At 47.0% G+C, this 20,998-nt stretch overlaps 1 protein-coding gene across 1 annotated transcript; it reads right to left on the bottom strand.

Annotated features, from left to right (window-relative positions):
- Positions 1–3: 3 nt before the first annotated feature.
- On the bottom strand, positions 4–19,222 carry LOC108797696 (zona pellucida sperm-binding protein 3-like). Its single transcript, XM_018569340.1, has 9 exons — positions 19,004–19,222; positions 17,181–17,299; positions 16,574–16,677; positions 7,202–7,379; positions 6,857–6,977; positions 6,693–6,784; positions 5,906–6,051; positions 5,491–5,650; positions 4–118 (listed from the first exon to the last, which is right to left on the bottom strand). Exons 1-9 carry the CDS (start codon positions 19,208–19,210, stop codon positions 4–6), a joined length of 1,242 nt encoding a protein of 413 aa, XP_018424842.1. The 5' UTR covers positions 19,211–19,222.
- Positions 19,223–20,998: the final 1,776 nt, after the last annotated feature.

Raw genomic sequence — 20,998 nt, 5'->3', positions numbered from 1 at the left:
TCCTCAAGGAAGGACTGGGCATCTGCCTAGACAGCTCAGGAAGTCCTCGGGCAGAACCCCATCCAGGCTGGTAGGGACCCCGCCGTAGAGATTCTGGCTGCTGGCGGTACCAGGGATACTGGCATAGGACAAGATCACAGGCCATGAGCACCCCAACAAGACCACTGAGCCACCTCCAACCCATTGTGACCAGAAGAGCAACATGAACTCTATCCAGCCCTATGAGAATTTATATCTCCTGCAGCAATTACCCCACCTGGTGCAGATGAATCCTGACCACCCCCCTCCACTGACCGCAATCTGCCCCAGCTGTCCTAATTAACCACCACTCTCCTCAGGAGGCACTTAAAGGGGACAGCACCAAACTTCTGCAACCTTAAGGGCCCCATTCACACCTATGTGTTGCAGTGATGTATGGCGAAATGTGCATTTTCCCTGCGTTACCACAGGCAGCATTTCATGGGGCACATTTTATTTAGAATGGCACCCAAAATGCCTGTGGTGCGCTGCATTACACAAATGGGTCATGGCTGGGGGTTTTTTTTGGGCCATTGAGGTGCGTTAATGATGGAATGGGCTGCCTTAAGACGACAGAGTAATGCGTGAGATACCGCATGTTAACTGTTATGGTCTCTGGGAGTTTGGCCGCCAGACTCTACTATGGCGGACACTTCATGTGTACGGTAGCAGCTGAGAGCGAAAGTACCGCCACTTATGTTAATTATTATTATTATACAGGATTTATATAGCGCCAACAGTTTGCACAGCGCTTTATAATATACGGAAGACATTACAATACAATTCAAGGTGAGATGGTAAGGAGGGCCCTGCCCATGAGAGCTTACACTATAAGAGTTATTGCAATGAGCTGCAATGGTCCGCAAAGGTGCAATTTAATACACGCTGCGATAAAGCATGGCTGGCTCTGTATATGTGTATTGCAGTGCATTGCTATTCCCCTTCTGTCCCCATTTAAAGCAGAATGTAGGGTCAGCAAAGGAGCGGGCTACAACTACGATGAGGCTTCCAGCCTGAGGATAACGTGGGAGTTCACGCAGAGAGAATTGGGAAAAATGGCAAATTTATATTATTGGGCTTACTAAGTGCAGATGTCTCAGATATGACAGACGGACACCTCTGCACACTCAGCTGTCCACACCTTAACTCAGGAATGCCGAGGAAAGCGGGGAGAGCGGGAGCCAGTGGCGTCACAAGGGGGGTGCGGCCCGCACACGGGTGACACCAAAATGAGTGACAGTCATAGACAGGGAGCCCGACAGTTGCAGGAGAGAGGAGAAGACCCGGCAGCATACCTTATCCCACCAGGTGAAGGTCCCCTCCTCTCTCCACCAGCGTCCATCACGTCACTCATGCGCGATGAAGTCAAGGCGGTGTGTCACCCGGCATCCTTGTAATCTTATGTTTTTCTGATCTGTGAAGAGGATATAGATACTGCATAATTGTCTGGGTTATGATGACCCGATTGCTGTATGCATGAAGGTTGTTTGTTATTTTATTGTGTCTCTGACACTTGGAAAAATAAAAAGCATCTTTAAAAAAAAAAATAATCCCCTTTATGTAGCGAGTGCTGCCTTCCTAATACTTCCAGCAACTTCCTGGATACCCAGTGTGATTTGTGTCTCCTTCCCTGCTGCTTGATATGATACAGTCTCCATTTCTCAAGACTACATATCCCACCATGCATTGCTTCCAGCAAGCAATGATAATGTTACATTGTTCAGACGTTGAGCTGTAGATCAGACGGCAAGCTTAGAGTGGTGACACCAGGAAGGGCATATTCACAGGGCTGAGTGAAATTGTGTTGGTGTGTTGGTATGTTGAGGAAGTACATCCTATGGGCATCTTCAATAAGTACATCTAGAGAAGTCTAGATGGATGTGGTTATTAGGAGTGGGATAGAATGTATGGAAATTCAATATAGATGTATATATTTATATTTAGTTTTTGACCATAGATACCCTCTAATAGAGAAAATGTGGAATAATGGGCCCCAGATCACAACTGGATCATCAGTTGTCACCAGCTGCCGCTGTTAATGCCTGTATGATGACTCAGTGGCATATCAGGCGGCCGCTATGGGGCCCGGAGTAAAGGGGGGCCCGGCCAGGACATTCCTGATGCCCTGCGGGCCTGCCTGGGTCACTATGGCATCTCACGCTGCTGGCTGTCACTGGCGGCTGTGAAGAGAAATGTGTCGCTGTTCAGATTACTGCCAGTGATCTGTGCAGCGGCGCATTCCTCTCCACAGACGCCGCTGAGCCAGCGAGAGCCAGCAGCAGCGGTGGAGCAGGCTGGACCCAGCAGTGGAGGCAGGGCCCGGCGACAGAGGAGGCAGGGCTCATCACCGATGGTGGAGGAAGAGGAGGCGGACAGGTAAGGAGTGTGACCAGCCCACCTGAGGGTGACCCTGCAGAGCCCACCTTAGATAGTCTATGGTGGGCTCTGCAGGGTCACCCTCAGGTGGGCTGTGTGGGATCTCAATTGGGCTCTGCAATGGGTGTAACTAGAAATCAAAGGGGCCCCATACAAAATTTTGCTATGGGGCCCTGTGATTTCTAGTTACGCCCCTGACAACACTGCTGACCTTATAAAGGGGCCAGATCAGCGCTTACTAATAGAGCCGCCAACCCCAATCTATTATTGTAGTTTTAGGATTGCTGCTTACAATGAAGGGGTATGCATGAAATGCCAGGCAGCAGCCGCAAAAGCAGAATAAAATGTGTGATGTAAGAGGGATAAAGGCACATGATGGGAGCGCAGTGTTTACCCCCCGTGTACATCACTCATACAGCCACAGGTAGAATATGGGGCACTGTATGGAGAACAAGGAAATTAGGAGAGGATACAGCTGGCAGAAATGTCTCCAGACAGTCAGATTGGGCCAACTTTAGGGGACCAGACAAGTCTCCACATCTAACTCATATCCAGCTTGCTTGTAAATGACTCTCAAATAGCCATCTCATTGGGTGCCATTCATCCAGAGCACGGGACCTTATTGCAGCTCAGCACATGCCAAAAGAACTAGGGATGAACAGATCCACCCAGTTCGCCCCACAATGACGATTCACAGGGAAGTGATTAATACCTTTAACCAAGACTAGATGAGACAGTCCGAGGTATCACATACCAGTTCATTAGCAGAGCGCACACAGGCCTTTCATATTCACTTGGAGCACCTGAATGACCTCTGGTCACCCCTGTTGAGAACCAGTAGAGATATCTTCTTTTAACTCACTGGGGCTTATGCATCAGGAATTTAATTTTTCTCTCCTCTTTCAAGAGCCACCCAGTCTCCCTACCTTACAAGAACTGAAGTGGATCCTCAGCCTGGGGTCCAGTGTGGGCTGCTGTGACAGAGTTCCATCCATATGTGCATTGCTTGTATAGCTCCCTTCTGCACCCTGTAGGAGGTGCCAGGAATGTGATGCCAATCCAGTCCAGGTACCTCTAGAGAGCACACGAGGAAGATGTAAGCAATGCATGTATGATGGAGCTCCCTTGCAGCCATACCTCCATCCCACCTTAAGCTGACATTGAGCCAGGCAGAATATTTTGAATGGCTGCTCGGCACGGGATGCAGAGTAGCCTTTCACCTAGCCCAGTGGAAAGTACATTGCGACCTACCAGTTGGGAACTACAGCTTTAGAGCACATCACTCAGTGCCATAGTAAACTAGTGGGTGAACTCTGAACCACTTTTTACTCCACTTGGGGGATTTTCCATTATCCACTCATCTCTAGTCACTGAGACATACTATTCTGCTTGGACTTGTAGCTCCCACCTGAGCTGCCCAACTAAATCAGGCTCAGTAGGTACACCATCATAGTCTGGCCTTTGGTACTTTGCATAAGGCCAGTCAGGAAGAGATCCCAGGCCTGCAGGTTGCACAAGCCAAGTCTCCATCAACACTGTAGGTCACTTCAAAGGCCTGATGTTTTAGTGGTAGAAACTGGACCACATTTTGGAAGCCTTGCAGCATAAGTTTCCACACTCAGCATACAACACAAGTGTTATATGAAAAGCTTAATAGGAGACCACATTTGTGTCCATAGTGTACCTAGTCTTGCGCACCGACATCCAGAGCAACATCTTCTAATGTGTTTTCAAATATTCGCAATCTGTCCCCTCTATGTCCTGGTGACCATTGTCAGTATGTGACACTATGGGGGAGAATTATTCACTCTGGCTTGATGATTACTCCAAGTTAAGAAAATCCAAAATGTTAACCCGAAGCGGATGGCCATTAAAAGTAGTCCATGCACTGTACTTTTCACAACAGTTTGGTGTTCAGACCTAGGCAAATGCTGTGGAAGTCACATGGAATGCTTACTGTGATCTACAAAACAATCCAAGCATCAGCATTTACCATCATAGAGGTCACAGCAGGATCAGGTGACAGCTGTTAGAGAAGAAACCACATTAGTACCCCCAACGGATATTCAGCAAGACCTCTGCTGTGACACAAGGCGGGTTAGGGGTCTGCTAAATAAGAGCCATGTCCTATTAGGCTTTACCCGTGTTGCTAAATTAACCTCACAACAACCTCTGCAGCTAAAAACTGCATCAGCCGAAAGAAATCTCAACAGCATTGTTAAACAGCTGATTGAAGACCTTCCAACATTTCCCATCTTCCACTGAGTGAAAAGCCTCCAGAAGATTTGAGTAGACCAGTTCTAAATGTTTGCTACCCAACACCTTTGATAAAGTGCAGAAACATGGCATTCAGAGAACCGGTTGATAGGCGCTACCTTCACCAACCTGATCACCTGCATTGTAGGCTTCTCAAGGCTGCTGGGCTTGTTCTAGATTAGATACTACTTGCATAGCAGAGACACATGCCTGGAGTCTGCACCTTGACAAGTCCCATCACAGCAGCTTTTCTATCCTGACAAGTTCCTTATAAGCAGGCAAGATGTAGCAAACCATTGGTCAGTGGTTAGAATGAGGCTGTCTGCAAACTCTAGCAGCCATCCCTTTGGTGGATCACACAGGAGTGAAGGGGGAACTAGACAGCAACTGGAATTTGACAATATCCAATCTTTTCCCAACTCAACACGCTGCACCAGATGGGAGGTGGTTAAACAGGCACATTTTTAGGCAATGACAAGCCAGCAATGTCAGACTTAGTAAAAACCAGAGCCAAGTTCTACTACGTGTGTATTACTTGGGTGTAGCCCTAGAACCTAGCTAGAATGAGGTCCAGACAGCCATCAGATCATGAACAGAGTCACAGGGCTAACAGAGCAAAAGCTAGTGTGGTAGCCATTGGCAAGTGTGGAAAACATTTTTACATCTCCTGTAGAGGATACCCAGCAGGTTGTTGCATTTCTATCACAAGGACCAGCAAGTAAAATACACACAAGGAAACCTCTTATGCAAAAACAAGTTTATTGCTGAATTGTGGTCACATTACATTTTCTTGATCTGAGTTTCCAGGTTAGCACAGCCCCCATCACTACAACCACCCACAGGCCTCCCACAGCTGCCACCATCCAGGGCTTCACTTCTTGTTCTGATTCAGCTGCATGCACTGCAAGAGCCTGTTCACCCTCAGAATTGAGAACACTCTTGGGGTCAATGATCCAAATGGGGCCCAGGAGCTGTACATTGGTCACCTCTGATGCCTCATCTGCAGAAAGAAGAGAGTTCCGTTAAACCTTTAGATCATCATGAGGGCACTTGGGAAAATTGAATTCTGGAAATGCCAATTACCAAGTCATCTCTGGCTTTGTTAAGTTAAGCCTGAAGTGTTGTGAATTAAATCAATTTTAGTCTCCCTACTTTGTCAGAGTTTTGAATCACCGACATGGAACACACACGATAAGCCAGTAAACAGCATTTACACATCAGCAGCTTTCATAATCTACATGTCCATTAAACTTACCAGCTTGATGTCTCTTCCAGTGTCTTCTGGATTGTGCTGGTCCAACCCTTCTGGATTGTGCTGGTCCAAGCCTCCTAGGTGAGCCAACACAGTTTCCAGTATCACAGCAGCTACAGATGTTGGCAGCACCTTCTACAGGAGACCACCTAGAAAGATCGAGAGCAATTGGTAGAGAACTCAGACATTACCTGGGCAGTTTATACAGCTAGTATTGGGAGCCCCGAGCCCTTCACAGCAGCTGCAGATGTTGGCAGCACCTTCTACAGGAGACCACCTAGAACGATTGAGAGCAATTGGTAGAGAACTCAGACATTACCTGGGCAGTTTATACAGCTAGTATTGAGTCCCCCCATCTCCTGCAGATTGCTTTGGAAAGTTCCCCTGTTGTGTCTCCAGGACAGGCAGTGAAAGTGATCTCCCCTAAAGGGACCTGAGCAGACAAGATGTTCTCCCCCCCCCCCTCCCCCACATTGTGGGCAGAAGGCCAAGGGTCCATACAGGCCATTGGCTTCCATTTGCCAATCGTCTCTGCCTATGGGAGTCAATAGGCCTTATCATTGTTCAGTTAGTCCTCGAAAAGGAAACATTAGCTCAGTAGTGAGCTACCATTTCCACCTCCATCTTGGCATCACTACAAGGCTGTCCCAACCTTGTGCAAGCTAGTCTGTACCATCATGTCCAGCAGGTAGCATTTTGTTTCCCTGTACAAGTTTTGCTTAGTAGACAGCGCATGCTGTACACACCAGGTTAACAAATACATTCTGTACAGAAGACATTTGTAACTTACGAGTTGCTGGTTTTGCTGAAGGAACAGGCCTTGTTAGTTGGGTCTGGGGCCTGGTTGAGTGGGACGGCCTTCAACTCACAGTAGATGTAGATCTGAGAAGGAATACATTCATTAAGCACAATTGCCACATTCGGCACCATTGGATTACACAGAGTGCTACATACCGTGGGCTGGTTGTGATCTGTAAACCTGAAGGCATCAATCTCAAAGTGCAGTCTGTTTGGCTCTGGTCTCTGTGATATGAACGAGGAGGAGGAATCCTCTTGCTGCCCATCCACCAGGCATCTAGAGGGTTGGAAAAAGGGTTTAAGAGTGAGGCACCACTACACATTGGGAATATATGGAGGCTCAGACACACATAAGTGACCATACAAGGTGAAAGCCTGAGACCCCAGTGTTCACAACCCTCTTTTGGGAGCTTTTCTGGACATGCTAAAACCTGGAAGTGTAAAAAGCAGATGCAAGAGTTGGACCTAGAAATATCCCAACACAGAACACAATATATTTACCCATAATTTTTAATGAGTTCATATTGAGGGGTGGAATTGGGGTCCGGAGCTAGCAGTGCCACACAGCTGTCCACAAAGATCCTCATCGGCATGTGGTTCTCCACATTGACAGAGGCCTCAATTTTCAAGGAGCTACCAAGAGTGAAGATTGTAGATGCACTCTGACCACTCCAGTCCTCTGCAAGAGACAGACACCTCCATGTTAGGTGAGAAGTTTCAAGACAACAATTTTTACCTACCAAGTTTAGTTCTCCAGGATGGATAAGCTAGATTAATGGAGACATAGTGGAAGGGACAGCAAGGATCCTGAAAAACCCAGCTTAGAACATTTTTATTGAGGATATGCTTACACTGTGCCAACAGATACAACAGCCTTTGTTCAGATGGCCTCAGTTGGCATTTGTCTGCCAACTGGCTGGTGTATCCAACCTACATCATGTGATCAAATATTAAACTAGTTCAGTAGCCAAGTCTTAATGAAAGCCAGGTGTATGCAAAGCTACTAAAAATTAACAGGCAACCATTTAAGCCGCCAGAATGTCGCCTTCATGCATTTATCTCCCAGACAAATGTGCCGTTGTTGGGGTAGGAGCTTTTCATGGTTAAGACTAGCTTGGCTAGAATGTGCTAATGGATGTTGACACAGTCCAAGATTGTATCCTGCAAAGGGTCCACATGTAGAGCGGCCCCTCTAGAAGAGTGGGGGAATTGACTGAGTTATGGATCCCTCAACCAAAGACAACAGCTTATACTGGATTTACAGTTTAGTGTAAAGCCTAGAGAAGGAACCAATAGAAATACTACCATTCATCAGATACAGTGCAAAGGACAGCCTCTCCTCCATTGTTACAGTGGTGCTGTAGGGAATCCATGTTGGTCTGATTGCATTGCTGCTGACATTGCTGTGCCTAAAACAGAAGTAGACATAAGAATAGAGTTTGACCAAAATACCAATGGACCACCCATGACTCAAGTTTGGAAAGCATGCTTGTGTAGTAGAACAGCCTAGCACTACCTGCAACCAAGATATTCCCATTGCTAAGAGACCTGGAGCATTCAGAACTGTTGCAGAAGATGCCAGATTTGCTTTGTGGCTATCACCTGCAGGTGGGCACATGGTAAAAAAGCATTTCAACCATTTTATTCAGCCAAAATAGAAAAAAAATACCCCATTATACAGTGATGGAACAGTTGTAACAACCAGGCACCCCATTAAAAGTGAGCCCATAAGGATAGTAATCTAAAAGCGGCAGGTTCCATGCCAGACCAAACATTGGATACTCCATGACCTTTCATGCCTTGTACAAGTTAGTTCCTCTGTCGCTCATGATTTTAGGCGGTGAGAGACTTGGGAACTGAATCATTTTACAGACACTTAACATGATTAAAGCATGCGTTTTATGAATTGGCCCGAGTAGGAGACTTACCGGGTGTAATAGCACTGAACACCAATGTTGGCACTGTTGGTTCGGGTGATTGGGACGTTCCTGGATGGAGATGGCTTGTAGGCAACGCTTGTAGTATAGAGGAGGAAGTCAGTGTTCATCTGCAAGAGAGAATTCTCATTTCACCAAGGCCCAAGAGGGAACTCCTCAAACACTCCCCAAACAATTTACAGTAGGCACTACATAAATACAGTCTAGCTATAAAGTGCTCCATGTAGCTGGTCCTTCATCCTAGTTCCCAGGTCCACCTCCCTGTTGCCACCATGGCACTTCTACTTCAATTTACTCTATTAGCACAAACTGAGCGATACAATTGAACTGCAAGTGTCTTTGATCTGAAGTCCTGAAATATTAGGGACAGGGTGACCAGCCTGGACACAACAAGTCCAGACAAAACCTTCTGGATGGAGTGAAAAGATGGAACTTCGTGTCTCTTCCTGTCCCAGAAGACACAGCAAGGGAGGATGAAACCCCTCTCATATTGGTGACTAACAAGGCTTCCCTCACAAGTGTCCCCTTGGAAGGTTTCACCGTCTGATGACAGGTTTCCCATTACTTTCTATCCCAACAGCAAATAACCCTCTCCAGCAGGGACCAAGGCAGCAATAAAAACCTGACAGAAGTCTTTCACACTCCATCCAAGACTAGAAGAAGTTCAGGCTTATTGAATGCAAAAAAGAATCCCCAGCCATAAAAATAAAGAAAATTACCCAGGAAAGAAAGTGGAGGCAAGTCCAACATTGTGAATTGCCAGACCTGCAATAGAGGAGAATCTTCTAAATGAGACATGTTCTTGTGTGACAACTGTCTTCAAGGTGATATGCCTCATATTGGAAAGATAGCCCCACTTCCTGTTGAATCTACAGTGAAGGGAAACCACACTCACCGCAGTGGAATGTCCAACTATCTTGTGCTAGATTAGGGGATATGCAACCTTGGCACTCCAGCTGTTTTAGAACTACAAGTCCCATGAGGCATTGGAAAACTGGCAGCCACAGGCATGATAGGATTTGCAGTTTTTGCACAGCATTGAGTGCCAAGGTTTACTAGCCCGGTGCTAGAAGTAAATACAAGTTAAATGGCTTTTAGAAGGCTCCAAGATTTATTACTCATATTTCCAAAGGAGATTGTAGCATATCCTCCATGATGGTAATACACATTGCAATCTGGTTGTACAACCCCCTTCAGATTTACCAACCAATATGCAGTGTGATGACCAGACTTAATCCATAGCCAGTCAGATACACCCTCGCTGCATAGTAGAGACGCCTAGAGCTCAGCATACATGTTACAATGTAGTTGGACAAAGTTGGGTATACCAACATATACAGGGCAAGGGTTTGTCTTATTGAGGTAGGTCCTCATAGCTCACCACATTAGGCACTTAAAGGGGACAGCACCAAACTTCTGCAACCTTAAGGGCCCCATTCCCACCTATGTGTTGCAGTGACGTATGGGGAAATGTGCATTTTGCCTGCATTACCACAGGCAGCATTTCGTGGGGTAGAATTTATTTAGAATGGCACCCGAAATGCTTGTTATGGGCAGGGCGCAACAATGCGCACACCATGGGCTGTGATGCGCTGCATTGCAAAAAAGGGCCGCTGCTGGTTTTCTTTTGGCTATTGAGGTGCGTTAATGATGGAATGGGCTGCCTTAAGATGCGCAAGATACCGCATGTTAACGCTTATGGTCTCTGAGAGTTTGGCCGCCAGACTCTACTATGGCGGACACTTCCTGTCTATGGTAGCGGCTGAGAGCGATACTCTAGTGGGCAAAGAATACCGCCACTTATGTTAATTATTATTATTATACAGGATTTATATAGCGCCAACCGTTTGCACAGCGCTTTATAACAAACGGAAGACATTACAATCACAATACAATTCGAGACGAGATGGTGAGGAGGGCCCTGCCCATGAGAGCTTACACTCTAAGGGTCCCCACACACCTTACGATTATCGTACGATAATCGCGGGAAATCCCGGGATCGTACGATGATCGTAAGGTGTGTAGAAGCCGTGCGACCTCTACTACTGTAGGGTTTGTGGCATGTCCGTACGATAAAAGCCGTACGGGCCGGTGTGCGCAAGCGCACACTGCCGGTTCGGCATTGCGGTCATCGGAAGCCCGCCCCTCAGGGGGCGTGGCTTGTGATCATCGCAAGTACGATCTGCCTATGCAACATAGGCAGATCGTACGTTTTTTTAAGTACCTTACAACCATCGCAAGACAAAAGTCTTGCGATGGTTGTAAGGTGTGTGCCCAGCCTAAGAGTTATTTTAATGAGCTGCAATGGACCGCAAAGGTGCAATGTATTACACGCTGCGATAAAGCATGGCAGGCCTGGTATATGCGCTACAGCATGACGCACAAATGTGCATTGCTCTTCAGTGCATTTTGAAAAACAGAGCAGGGCTTGTTTTTGCTTGCGTTTATAGTGTTGTTTCGAGAGAGCTCCTGGCCGGCCGTTTTTTTACTACGGCCGGCCCGGAGGTAGTTAAAATGAAGGGGCCATTGAACGCAATGTGCCGTGATGCATGAAAGCGCAACGCACTAAAGCACCTGTGCCTTGCAAATGAGTCCTAAAGCTGGATTCGGTCCAATGCACGTGAACGCACCCCATTGCAACACACGTAATATTTGCATTTCTGTTCATTCCAAATGTCATCCCAATGCAAGTATACTGTGAAAAGTGACGCACGTACCCGCCTTTTACCTGACTGACAGGCGGGAATGTGCTGGTATAATATCAGCATTGTAATAGGAATACATATTGGAGTTGTTTTTCATATTGCAATCAAAGCTCACTTGAAAAATCCCTTTTATGTAGTGAGTGCTGCCTTCCGTCTGCCCATCACTTCCTGGATTCCCAGTGTGCTTTGTGTCTCCTTCCCTGCTGCTTGATGTGATGCAGTTTACATTTCCCAAGACTACATAACCCATCATGCATTGCTTCCAGCAGGCAATGATAATGTTACATTGTTCAGACGGCAGGCTTAGAGTGGTGACACCAAGAAGGGCATATTCACAGGGCTGAGTGAAAACGTGTCAGTGGGTTGAGGAAGTACATCCTATGGACATCTTCAATAAGTACATTTACAGACCTCTAGATGGATGCGGTTATTAGGAGTGCGATAGAATGTATGGAAATTCAATATAGATGTACATATTTCTTTTTAGTTTTTGACCATAGATACCCTCTAACAGAGAAAATCTGGAATGATGGACCTCAGACCACAACTGGATCATCAGTTGTCGCCAGCTGCTGTTAATGCCTGTATGACTACACTGCTGACCTTATAAAGGGGCCAGATCATAAGCGTTTACCAATCGAGCCGCCAAATTAACCTCAAAAGCAACAACCTCTTCATCAGCCCCGAGACATCTGAACAGCACTGCTAAACAACCGATTGGAAATGCAATTGACTTTAAAGCACCATCACGCCCCCTCCCACCCCAGAACGCAGTGAGCTGGCCGAGATGTGATTCAGTACTAAATCGGGCCAGAACACACTGGAGCTGGTGTTGTTTTTCCAAATTAACCTCAAAAGCAACAACCTCTTCATCAGCCCTGAGACATCTGAACAGCACTGCAACACAATCAATTGGAAATGTTGGCAGGTCTTTTTTCCACTGAGCGAAGCCTCCAGAAGATTTGAGTAGACCAGTTCCAAATGTTTGCTACCCAACACCTTTGATAAAATGTAGAAACATGGCATTCAGAGAACCTGACGGGAAATGCTCTACCATTACTAACCCAAGCTCATGCATTGTGGGTTTCTCAAGGCTGCTGGGCTTGTTCTAGATTAGACACTGCATGCATAGCAGAGACACATGCCTGGAGTCTGCACCTTAAATAAATCCCAGCCAGCAGAACCTGAACAGAGTCAGAGGGCTAACAGAGCAAAAAGCCAGTGTGGTAGCCATTGGCAAGTGTGGCAAACATTGACAACTCCTGTAGAGAGCAGGGGCGGACTGGGCCCAGGGGGCAGGGTGGCAAATGCCCCCCGGGCCTCTCTGCTCCCTTTAAAAACGGCCGCTGCCCGCGGCCGTCAGGGGGCCCGTCAGGGTTGCCACCTTTTCTTCAAGCGAAACCCGAACACTCTGGCGACACGTGGATATTTTTTTGGGAGAATGAGTCGCGGCTTATTCATATGTAATTAGTGCTCCCGCCTGCATCCACGCTCCACACGCCGCAGCTCCTGCCTCACGCTTGCTGCTTTTAGACCCACCCGCATGCATCCACGCTCCACACGCCGCACCTCCTCACGCTTGCCGCTGCTAGACTCGCCCGCCAGCATCCACACGCCGCACCTCCTCACGCTTGCCACTTTTAGACCCACCCGCCTGCATCCACGCTCCACACGCCGCACCTCCTCCCCGCCTCACGCTTGCCACTGCCAGACCCGCCCACCTGCATCCACGCCGCACCTCCTCACACTCACCGCCCGCATCCACGATCGGCCCAGGGACGCTGGGAGAAGAAGTAAGGAGGAGCAGGCTTAGGGGATGACAGCCGCCGACAGACAGGCCCGATCTCAGAAGCAAGAAGTTGCTGGAAGACTGCTCAGGTAAGCCTGCACTTCCCTCCCCCCCACATGGTGCTCTATAATGTATTGCTGGGATTTGTATTCCTCTATAGCCGATGGTACATTGTGCTGTATATTATACATGGGAATACAAAGCCGGGATTTGTTGTACTCCTCTGTAGCTGGTGGTATTCTGCAGTGGTCTGTAGAGAGGACTACAAAACCCAGCAATAAATATATTATACAGCGCAATGCAGAATACCACCAGCTATGGAGGACTACAACAAATCTCAGCAATTGTACATTATACAGCGCAACGCAGAATACCGCCAGCTATAATGTACTATTGCTGGAGGTATTCCGCATTGCGCTGTATAATGTACTATTGCTGGGATTTGTAGTCCTCTATAGCCGGTGCTATTCTGCATTGATTGTTGTATAATTTTACACTTTCCATTTCACTATATTGCACACCACACTATTTTTTTCTTCCACCGCTCCAAGCTTGCTCCTGTGATGGACTACAATCTCAATACAAACTAGTAGTCCATCACTGGAGCCATTTTTTAAAATCCTGATTAACCGGTTAATTGAACTTAATCGGCTAACTAATCGATTTTGAAAATAATCATTAGCTCTAGATAAATCCCTACACCAGGGATCCCCCACTAACCACCTGGGAGCTACCACTGATTAGGGAGCCCCCACAGATCCCGCACTGACCAGCAGAGAGCCCGCACTGACCACATGACAGTCCGCATTGGCCACCTAAGAGCCTAATTAGTGAGCCGCTTCTGCTGCACCCACACGCACCCTTGGAACTCTCTGGACCCCTGGTGAGAGCCCGCACAACCCTCCTGAGACCCTGGAGACATCAGGCGGAAAACCCAGAGCAACAGAGTATGTAGCTTCATATCATTGTCTATAGCTGATGCCGTTCTGCATTGCTGTATAATGGTATTGCTGGGATTTATAGTCCTCTATAGCTGATGGTATTCTGCATTATTGTGTAATGTATTGCTTGGAATTGTAGTTCTCTATAGCAAATGCCATTCTGCAATGCTGTACAATGTATTTCTGAGATTTATAGTCCACTACAGCTGGTGGTATTATTCTGCATTGCTGTATAATGTGCTGAGATTTGCAGTCCATCTACAGCTTGGAGTTAGTGGCAGAACTACCAGGGTCGCAGCAGTCGTACACGCGCACAGCACTGACGAGGCATCCCTCTACTACCTATCATTTTCCTCAACCCATAAATTTATCTACCGCGTCTCTTCCAGGTGCACATGCCATGAAGAAAGGGGTCATGAAAACAGCTGATTCGGATGACTCGGCCCCACTGGAAGTGACAGTCGAGAAAATGTATAGGATCGAGAATTATAGAACACTGACTTTGACACTGTCCGGCCCCGCTCACAGCCCAGAAACGTGGACAGCCAGCGGCGGTCTACAGTGGGCGAGAGTGCCTAAGTAGTAGACATGGAGCGGAGTAAGGCCAGAACTATGTAGGGAGCCCAGTGGGAGGAGAGCACCATTCCCTAGCCAGTCACCCCATTCATGAACTTACTAGGAGTCCTCACATCTCCCGACCATTCACACTACTGTTACATGGATGGCAAAAGTGGAAGACAGGGGCGGGGGAAGAGGCAGAGCGGGAGGGGGGCCAAGTTGCTGCACCATGGGCCTCTGGGTTGTACTTGCCCCCTGGGCTCAAATTTGCCAGTCAGCCCCTGGTAGAGAGGATACCTGGTGACCTAGCATGTTGTTGCATTTCCATCACAAGGACCAGCAAGTAAACTACACACAAGGAAACCTCTTATGCAAAAACAAGTTTATTGCTGAATTGTGGTCACATTACATTTTCTTGATCTGAGTTTCCAGGTTAGCACAGCCCCCATCACTACAACCACCCACAGGCCTCCCACAGCTGCCACCATCCAGGGCTTCAATTCTTGTTCTGATTCAGCTGCATGCACTGCAAGAGCCTGTTCACCCTCAGAATTGAGAACACTCTTGGGGTCAATGATCCAAATGGGGCCCAGGAGCTGTACATTGGTCACCTCCGATTCCTCCGATTCCTCATCTGCAGAAAGAAGAGAGTTCAGTTAAACCTTTAGAGCATCATGAGAGCACTTGGGAAAATTGAATCCTGGGAATGCCAATTACCAAGTCATCTCTGGCTTTGTCAAATTAAGCCTGAACTGTTGTGAATAAAATACATTTTAGCATTCCTACTTTGTCAGAGTTTTGAATCACCGACCATGATAGCCAGTAAACAGCATTTACATAACAGAAGTGGCAGCTTCCATAATCTACAGGTGCACCATTTAAGCGCAGTCTGTTTGGCTCTGGTCTCTGTGATATGAAGGTGGAGGAGGAATCTTCTTGCTGCCCATCCACCAGGCACCTAGAGGGTTGGAAAAACTGTTTTAAGAGTGAGGCACCACAATACACTGGGACTATATTGAGGCTCAGGGCCACAGCTAGAGCCCCCCAGATGTTCCCAACCCTCTTTTGGAAGCTTTTTTGCCAAGGTCTTTTGGACCTGCAGAAACCCAGAAGTGTAAAAAGCAGATGCAAGAGTTGGACCTAGAAATATCCCAACACAGAACACAATATATTTACCCATAATTTTTAATGAGTTCATATTGAGGGGTGGAATTGGGGTCCGGAGCTAGCAGTGCCACACAGCTGTCCACAAAGATCCTCATCGGCATGTGGTTCTCCACATTGACAGAGGCCTCAATTTTCAAGGAGCTACCAAGAGTGAAGATTGTAGATGCACTCTGACCTCCAGTCCTCTGCAAGAGACAAAGACACCTCCATGTTAGGTGAGAAGTTAAAAACAATCTTACCTACCAAGTTAGGTCTACAGGATGGTCAAGCTGGATTACTGGGGACATATAGAAGACAGCAAAGGTCCTGGAAATGTAATTGAGGATATACTTATGCCGTGCCAACAGATGCCATCTGAACAAATGCTGCTGTCTCAGTCATAGTCAAAGCTACATTTATCTGTCAAGTGGCTGGTGTATCCACCCTGCATCATGTGATCAAATGTTAAACTAGTTCAGTAGCCAAGTCTTAATGAAAGCCAGGTGTATGCAAAGCTACTAAAAATTAACAGGCAACCATGTAAGAAGCCAGAATGTGTCACCTTCTAGCCCCAGGTTTGGGGTAGAAGCTTTTCCTGGTTAAGACTAGCTTGCCTAGAATATGCTAATGGGTGTTGACACATCAAAAATTGTATCCTGCATGGAGTCCACATGCAAGAAGCCTCCTCCAGAAGGGATCAGGGTGACTGATTGAGGGATCCATAACTCAAAGACAACAGCTTATACTGGATTTACAGTTTAGTGTTTAGTCTAGAAAAATATTAATAGAAATACTACCATTCATCAGATAGAGTGCAAAGGATAACCTCTCCTTCATGGTTACGGTGGTGCTGTAGGGAATCCATGTTGGTCTGATTGCATTGCTGCTGACATTGCCGTGCCTAAAACAGATAAAGAAATAGAGTTTTACCAAAATACCAATGGACCACCCATGACTCAAGTTTGGAAAGCATGCTTGTGTAACAGAGCAGCCTGACACTACCTGCAACAAAGAATCCCATTAAGAGAAGGTGGACCTGGAGCATTTACAATGGCTGCAGAAGATGCCAGATTTGCTTGGTGGCCACCACCAGCTGGAGGCACATGGCAACTACGCATTTCACCCATTTTATCCAACTAAAATAGGAATTTACTCCATCATAGTGATGGAACAGTTGGAACAACCAGGCATCCCATTGAAAGTGATCCCATAAGTATAGTAATATAAAAGCTGCAGGTTGCATGCCTGATCAAGTATTGGATACTCCATGACCCTTCATGCCTTGTATTAGTTTCTTTGTAGCTGATATTTTAGGCAGTGAGACTTGTAAAATGATTCAGTTCCCCACAATTGAAGCAAAATTAAAGCATGCGTTTTGTGAATTGGCCCGAGTAGGAGACTTACCGGGGGTAGTAGCACTGAACACCAATGTTGGCACTGTTGGTTCGGGTGATTGGGACGTTCCTGGATGGAGATGGCTTGTAGGCAACGCTTGTAGTATAGAGGAGGAAGTCAGTGTTCATCTGCAAGAGACAGAATCCTCATTTCACTGAGGCCCAAGAGGGAACTCCTCAACACTCCCCAACAATTTACAGTAGGCACTACCTAAAGATAGTCTAGATATAAAGTGGTCTATGTAGCTGGTCCCTCATCCTAGTTCCCAGGTCCACCTCCCTGCTGCCACCATGGCACTTCAATTTATGCTATTAGCACACAAACGGAGTGATACATTTGAACTGCAAGTGTCTTTGCTCTAAAGTCCTGAAATATAAATGACAGGGTGACCAGCCGGGACACAAGCCCAGGCAAAACTTTTTGGATGGCGTGAAGAGTTAGAACTTCCAGCCTCTTCCCGTCCCAGAAGACACAGCAAGGAAGGATGAAACCCCTCTCACATAGGTCACTAACGAGGATCCCCTCTATCAGAAGAGCGCAACAAATGTCCCCTTCTATCTACTGACTTCCACAAGTCCCCCAAGTCATAAAAGCCAAATAACCACCCAGGAATAAAAGTGAAGGCAAGTCCTAAATTGTGAGTTGCCAGAAGACCTGCAATAGAGGGGAATCTGCCGAAGAGGACACATTCTTGTGTGACAGCTGTCTTTAAAGGGATATTCCTCATATTGGAATGATGGCATCACTTCCCGTTGAATCTACAGGACAGGAAGTGAAACCACTCACCTCAGTGTAATTCCACATACATCCAACTATCGTGTACTAGACCAGAGAGTATGCAACCTTTGCACTCCAGTTGTTGTGGAACTACAAGTCCCATGAGACATTGCAAGACTGGCAGCCACGGGCATGACAGGATTTGCAGTTTTAGCACAGCTGGAGTGCCAAAGTTGCCTTGTCCTGTGCTCGAAGGTCCTGCCTGGTTAAATACGAGTTACATGGCTTTTAGAGGGGCCTCAAGATTTAATACTCATATTCCAAAAGGAGATTGTAGCACTCCATGATGGTGATGCAAATTGCAATCTGGTTGTACAATCCCCTTCAGATTTACCAGCCGATATGTAATGTGATGATCAGACTATTAACCCATTCCATCTATAGCCAGTCAGATACACCCTCACTGCATAGTAGAGACGCCTAGAGCTCAGCATACATGTTACAATGTAGTTGGACAAAGTTAGGTCTACCAACATATAGGAGGGCAAGGGTTTGTCTTATTGAGGTAGGCCCTTATAGCTCACCACACACACTGCAATCTATACAATCTCCTTAGTGCAATGACCTTCCTGAGCAAGCTATTAGTTTTATAGCCAATCTGATACAACCTCACTGTATAGTAGATGAGCTCAGCACACGTTACAATTTGATTGTACAATCTTTAGGTCTACCAATGAGCATGTAGCAGAAGAGCCTGATTGGGTATAAAGCCAGAGATGCAGCTGTTGTGCACTATGATGTCCTGCCTAGTTTAGCTTATTTGTAGTGCAAGAACCTGCCTGGATACAAATTTGTTGGCAGATTTAAAAGCTGTGCAATCAGACTGCAACACACTACAATCTGATTTTACAATCGCCTTTGGATGTACCAAGTAATATGTAGAAGGGCCTGTCTGATGGTTAAGGTAGGTCCTCATTACATAGTTTTGGTAGCACTAGAGTCATTGTACAGAGATTATGTGGTCAGTGGGGCAGAGATTGTATGATCAGGTTGTAACATGCATGGTGAGACTTAAGACTACAGGGTAACCATCCATGTTGCATCAGCTGACTGACCTGAACCACATTCCCGCAGTCCTGCAGGTTGATCTGGAAGACCACGGTGTCCTTGTCCTCAGAGGATGGTGTGCACTGAGCGGTGCCCAGGGTGAGGTCAGACGCCTTGACCAGTTTCCCAATCCCAAACAGATCCTTCAGAATGGTCACCACCATCTTGTCCTCCAGACACACAACACTGACGGTCCTCAAGGAAGGACTGGGCATCTGCCTAGACAGCTCAGGAAGTCCTCGGGCAGAACCCCATCCAGGCTGGTAGGGACCCCGCCGTAGAGATTCTGGCTGCTGGCGGTACCAGGGATACTGGCATAGGACAAGATCACAGGCCATGAGCACCCCAACAAGACCACTGAGCCACCTCCAACCCATTGTGACCAGAAGAGCAACATGAACTCTATCCAGCCCTATGAGAATTTATATCTCCTGCAGCAATTACCCCACCTGGTGCAGATGAACCCTGACCGCCCCCTCCACTGACAGCAATCTGCCCCAGCTGTCCTAATTTCCTGCAACTCTCCTCAGCAGGCACTTAAAGGGGACAGCACCAAACTGCTGCATCCTTAAGGGCCTCATTCACACCTATGCGTTGCAGTGACGTATGGTGAAATTGTGCAATTTCCGCTGCGTTACCACAGGCAACGTGGGGCAGAATTTATTTAGAATGGCACCTGAAATGCCTGTGGTGCGCTGCATTACAAAAATGGGCCGTGGCTGGGTTTTTTTTTTGGCCATTGAGGCGCGTTAATGATTGAATGGGCTGCCTTGAGACGACACACAGTTATGAGCGAGATACCGCATGTAAATGTAATGGTCTCTGGGAGTTTGGCCGCCAGACTCTACTATGGCGGCCACTTCCTGTCTATGGTAGCGGCTGAGAGCAAAAATACCGCCACTTATGGTATTACTATTATTATACAGGATTTATATAGCGCCAACAGTTTGCACAGAGCTTTATTATATAAGGAAGACATTACAATCACAATACAATTCAAGACGAGATGGTAAGGAGCGTCCTGCCCCTGAGAGCTTACATTATAGGAGTTATGCAATGCAATGGACCGCAAAGGTGCAATGTAATATTCGTTGCGATAAAGCATGGCAGGCCCTTTATATGTGTATTGCAGTGCATTGCTATTCATTGTTAATTGCACCCCCAACGTATGTATAGAGGGTGCTGCAGTACGCCTGCGCTACAGCGTGACGCACGAATGTGTTTTCCCCTTTGCATTACACTACGTTGTGTTTTGAAAAATAGAGCAGGGCCTGTTTTTGCTTGTGTTTATAGTATGTTTAAAATGAAGGGGCCATTGAACACAATGTGCGGCGATGCACTAAAGCACCTGTGCCTTGCATATGGGTTTGGGCCTTTGCAGATTAACGCACCCCATTGCAACACACGTAATATTTGCATTTCCGTTTATTCCAAATGTCATCTCAACGCAAATATACTGTAAAATGTGACGCACGCACCCGCCTTTTATCTCACTGACAGGCGGGAATGTGCTGTGCGTTTTGATGTGCTGTGTTCACCAGTCCATTTCATTATAGTGCCTTCTGTCCCCATTTAAGTCAGAATGTAGGGTCAGCAAAGGAGCGGGCTACACCTACGATGAGGTTTCCAGCCTGAGGATAACGTGGGAGTTCACGTAGAGAGAATTGGGAAAAATGGCAAATTAATATTATTGGGCTTACTAAGTGCAGATGTCTCAGATATGACAGACGGACACCTCTGCACACTCAGCTGTCATCACCCTAAAGGAGAACTATGAGATGAGTGATTTCCACTCCTCATAGTTCTAGCCGACCTGTGACAATGAGACCGTCACAGGTCGGCTCAGTAAATCGTGAGGTGAGCGAACACATACCGGCGTTCGCTCACCTCCCGATCCTTTCATGGCTCTCTGCCGTGACAGGGGAGGGGCTGGATTCCCCCCCGCTCCGATCCGCCAGCGCTGACTGAAGGAACCGACGGGGGAGGGGGCAGGTACAGCTGGC

Source organism: Nanorana parkeri, unplaced genomic scaffold (assembly GCF_000935625.1).
Source record: "Nanorana parkeri isolate BGI_ZX_2015 unplaced genomic scaffold, ASM93562v1 scaffold1324, whole genome shotgun sequence".
Lineage (NCBI taxonomy): Eukaryota > Metazoa > Chordata > Amphibia > Anura > Dicroglossidae > Nanorana > Nanorana parkeri.
Note: the sequence above shows the minus strand (reverse complement) of the source record. Positions and strands in the feature narration are given on the sequence as shown.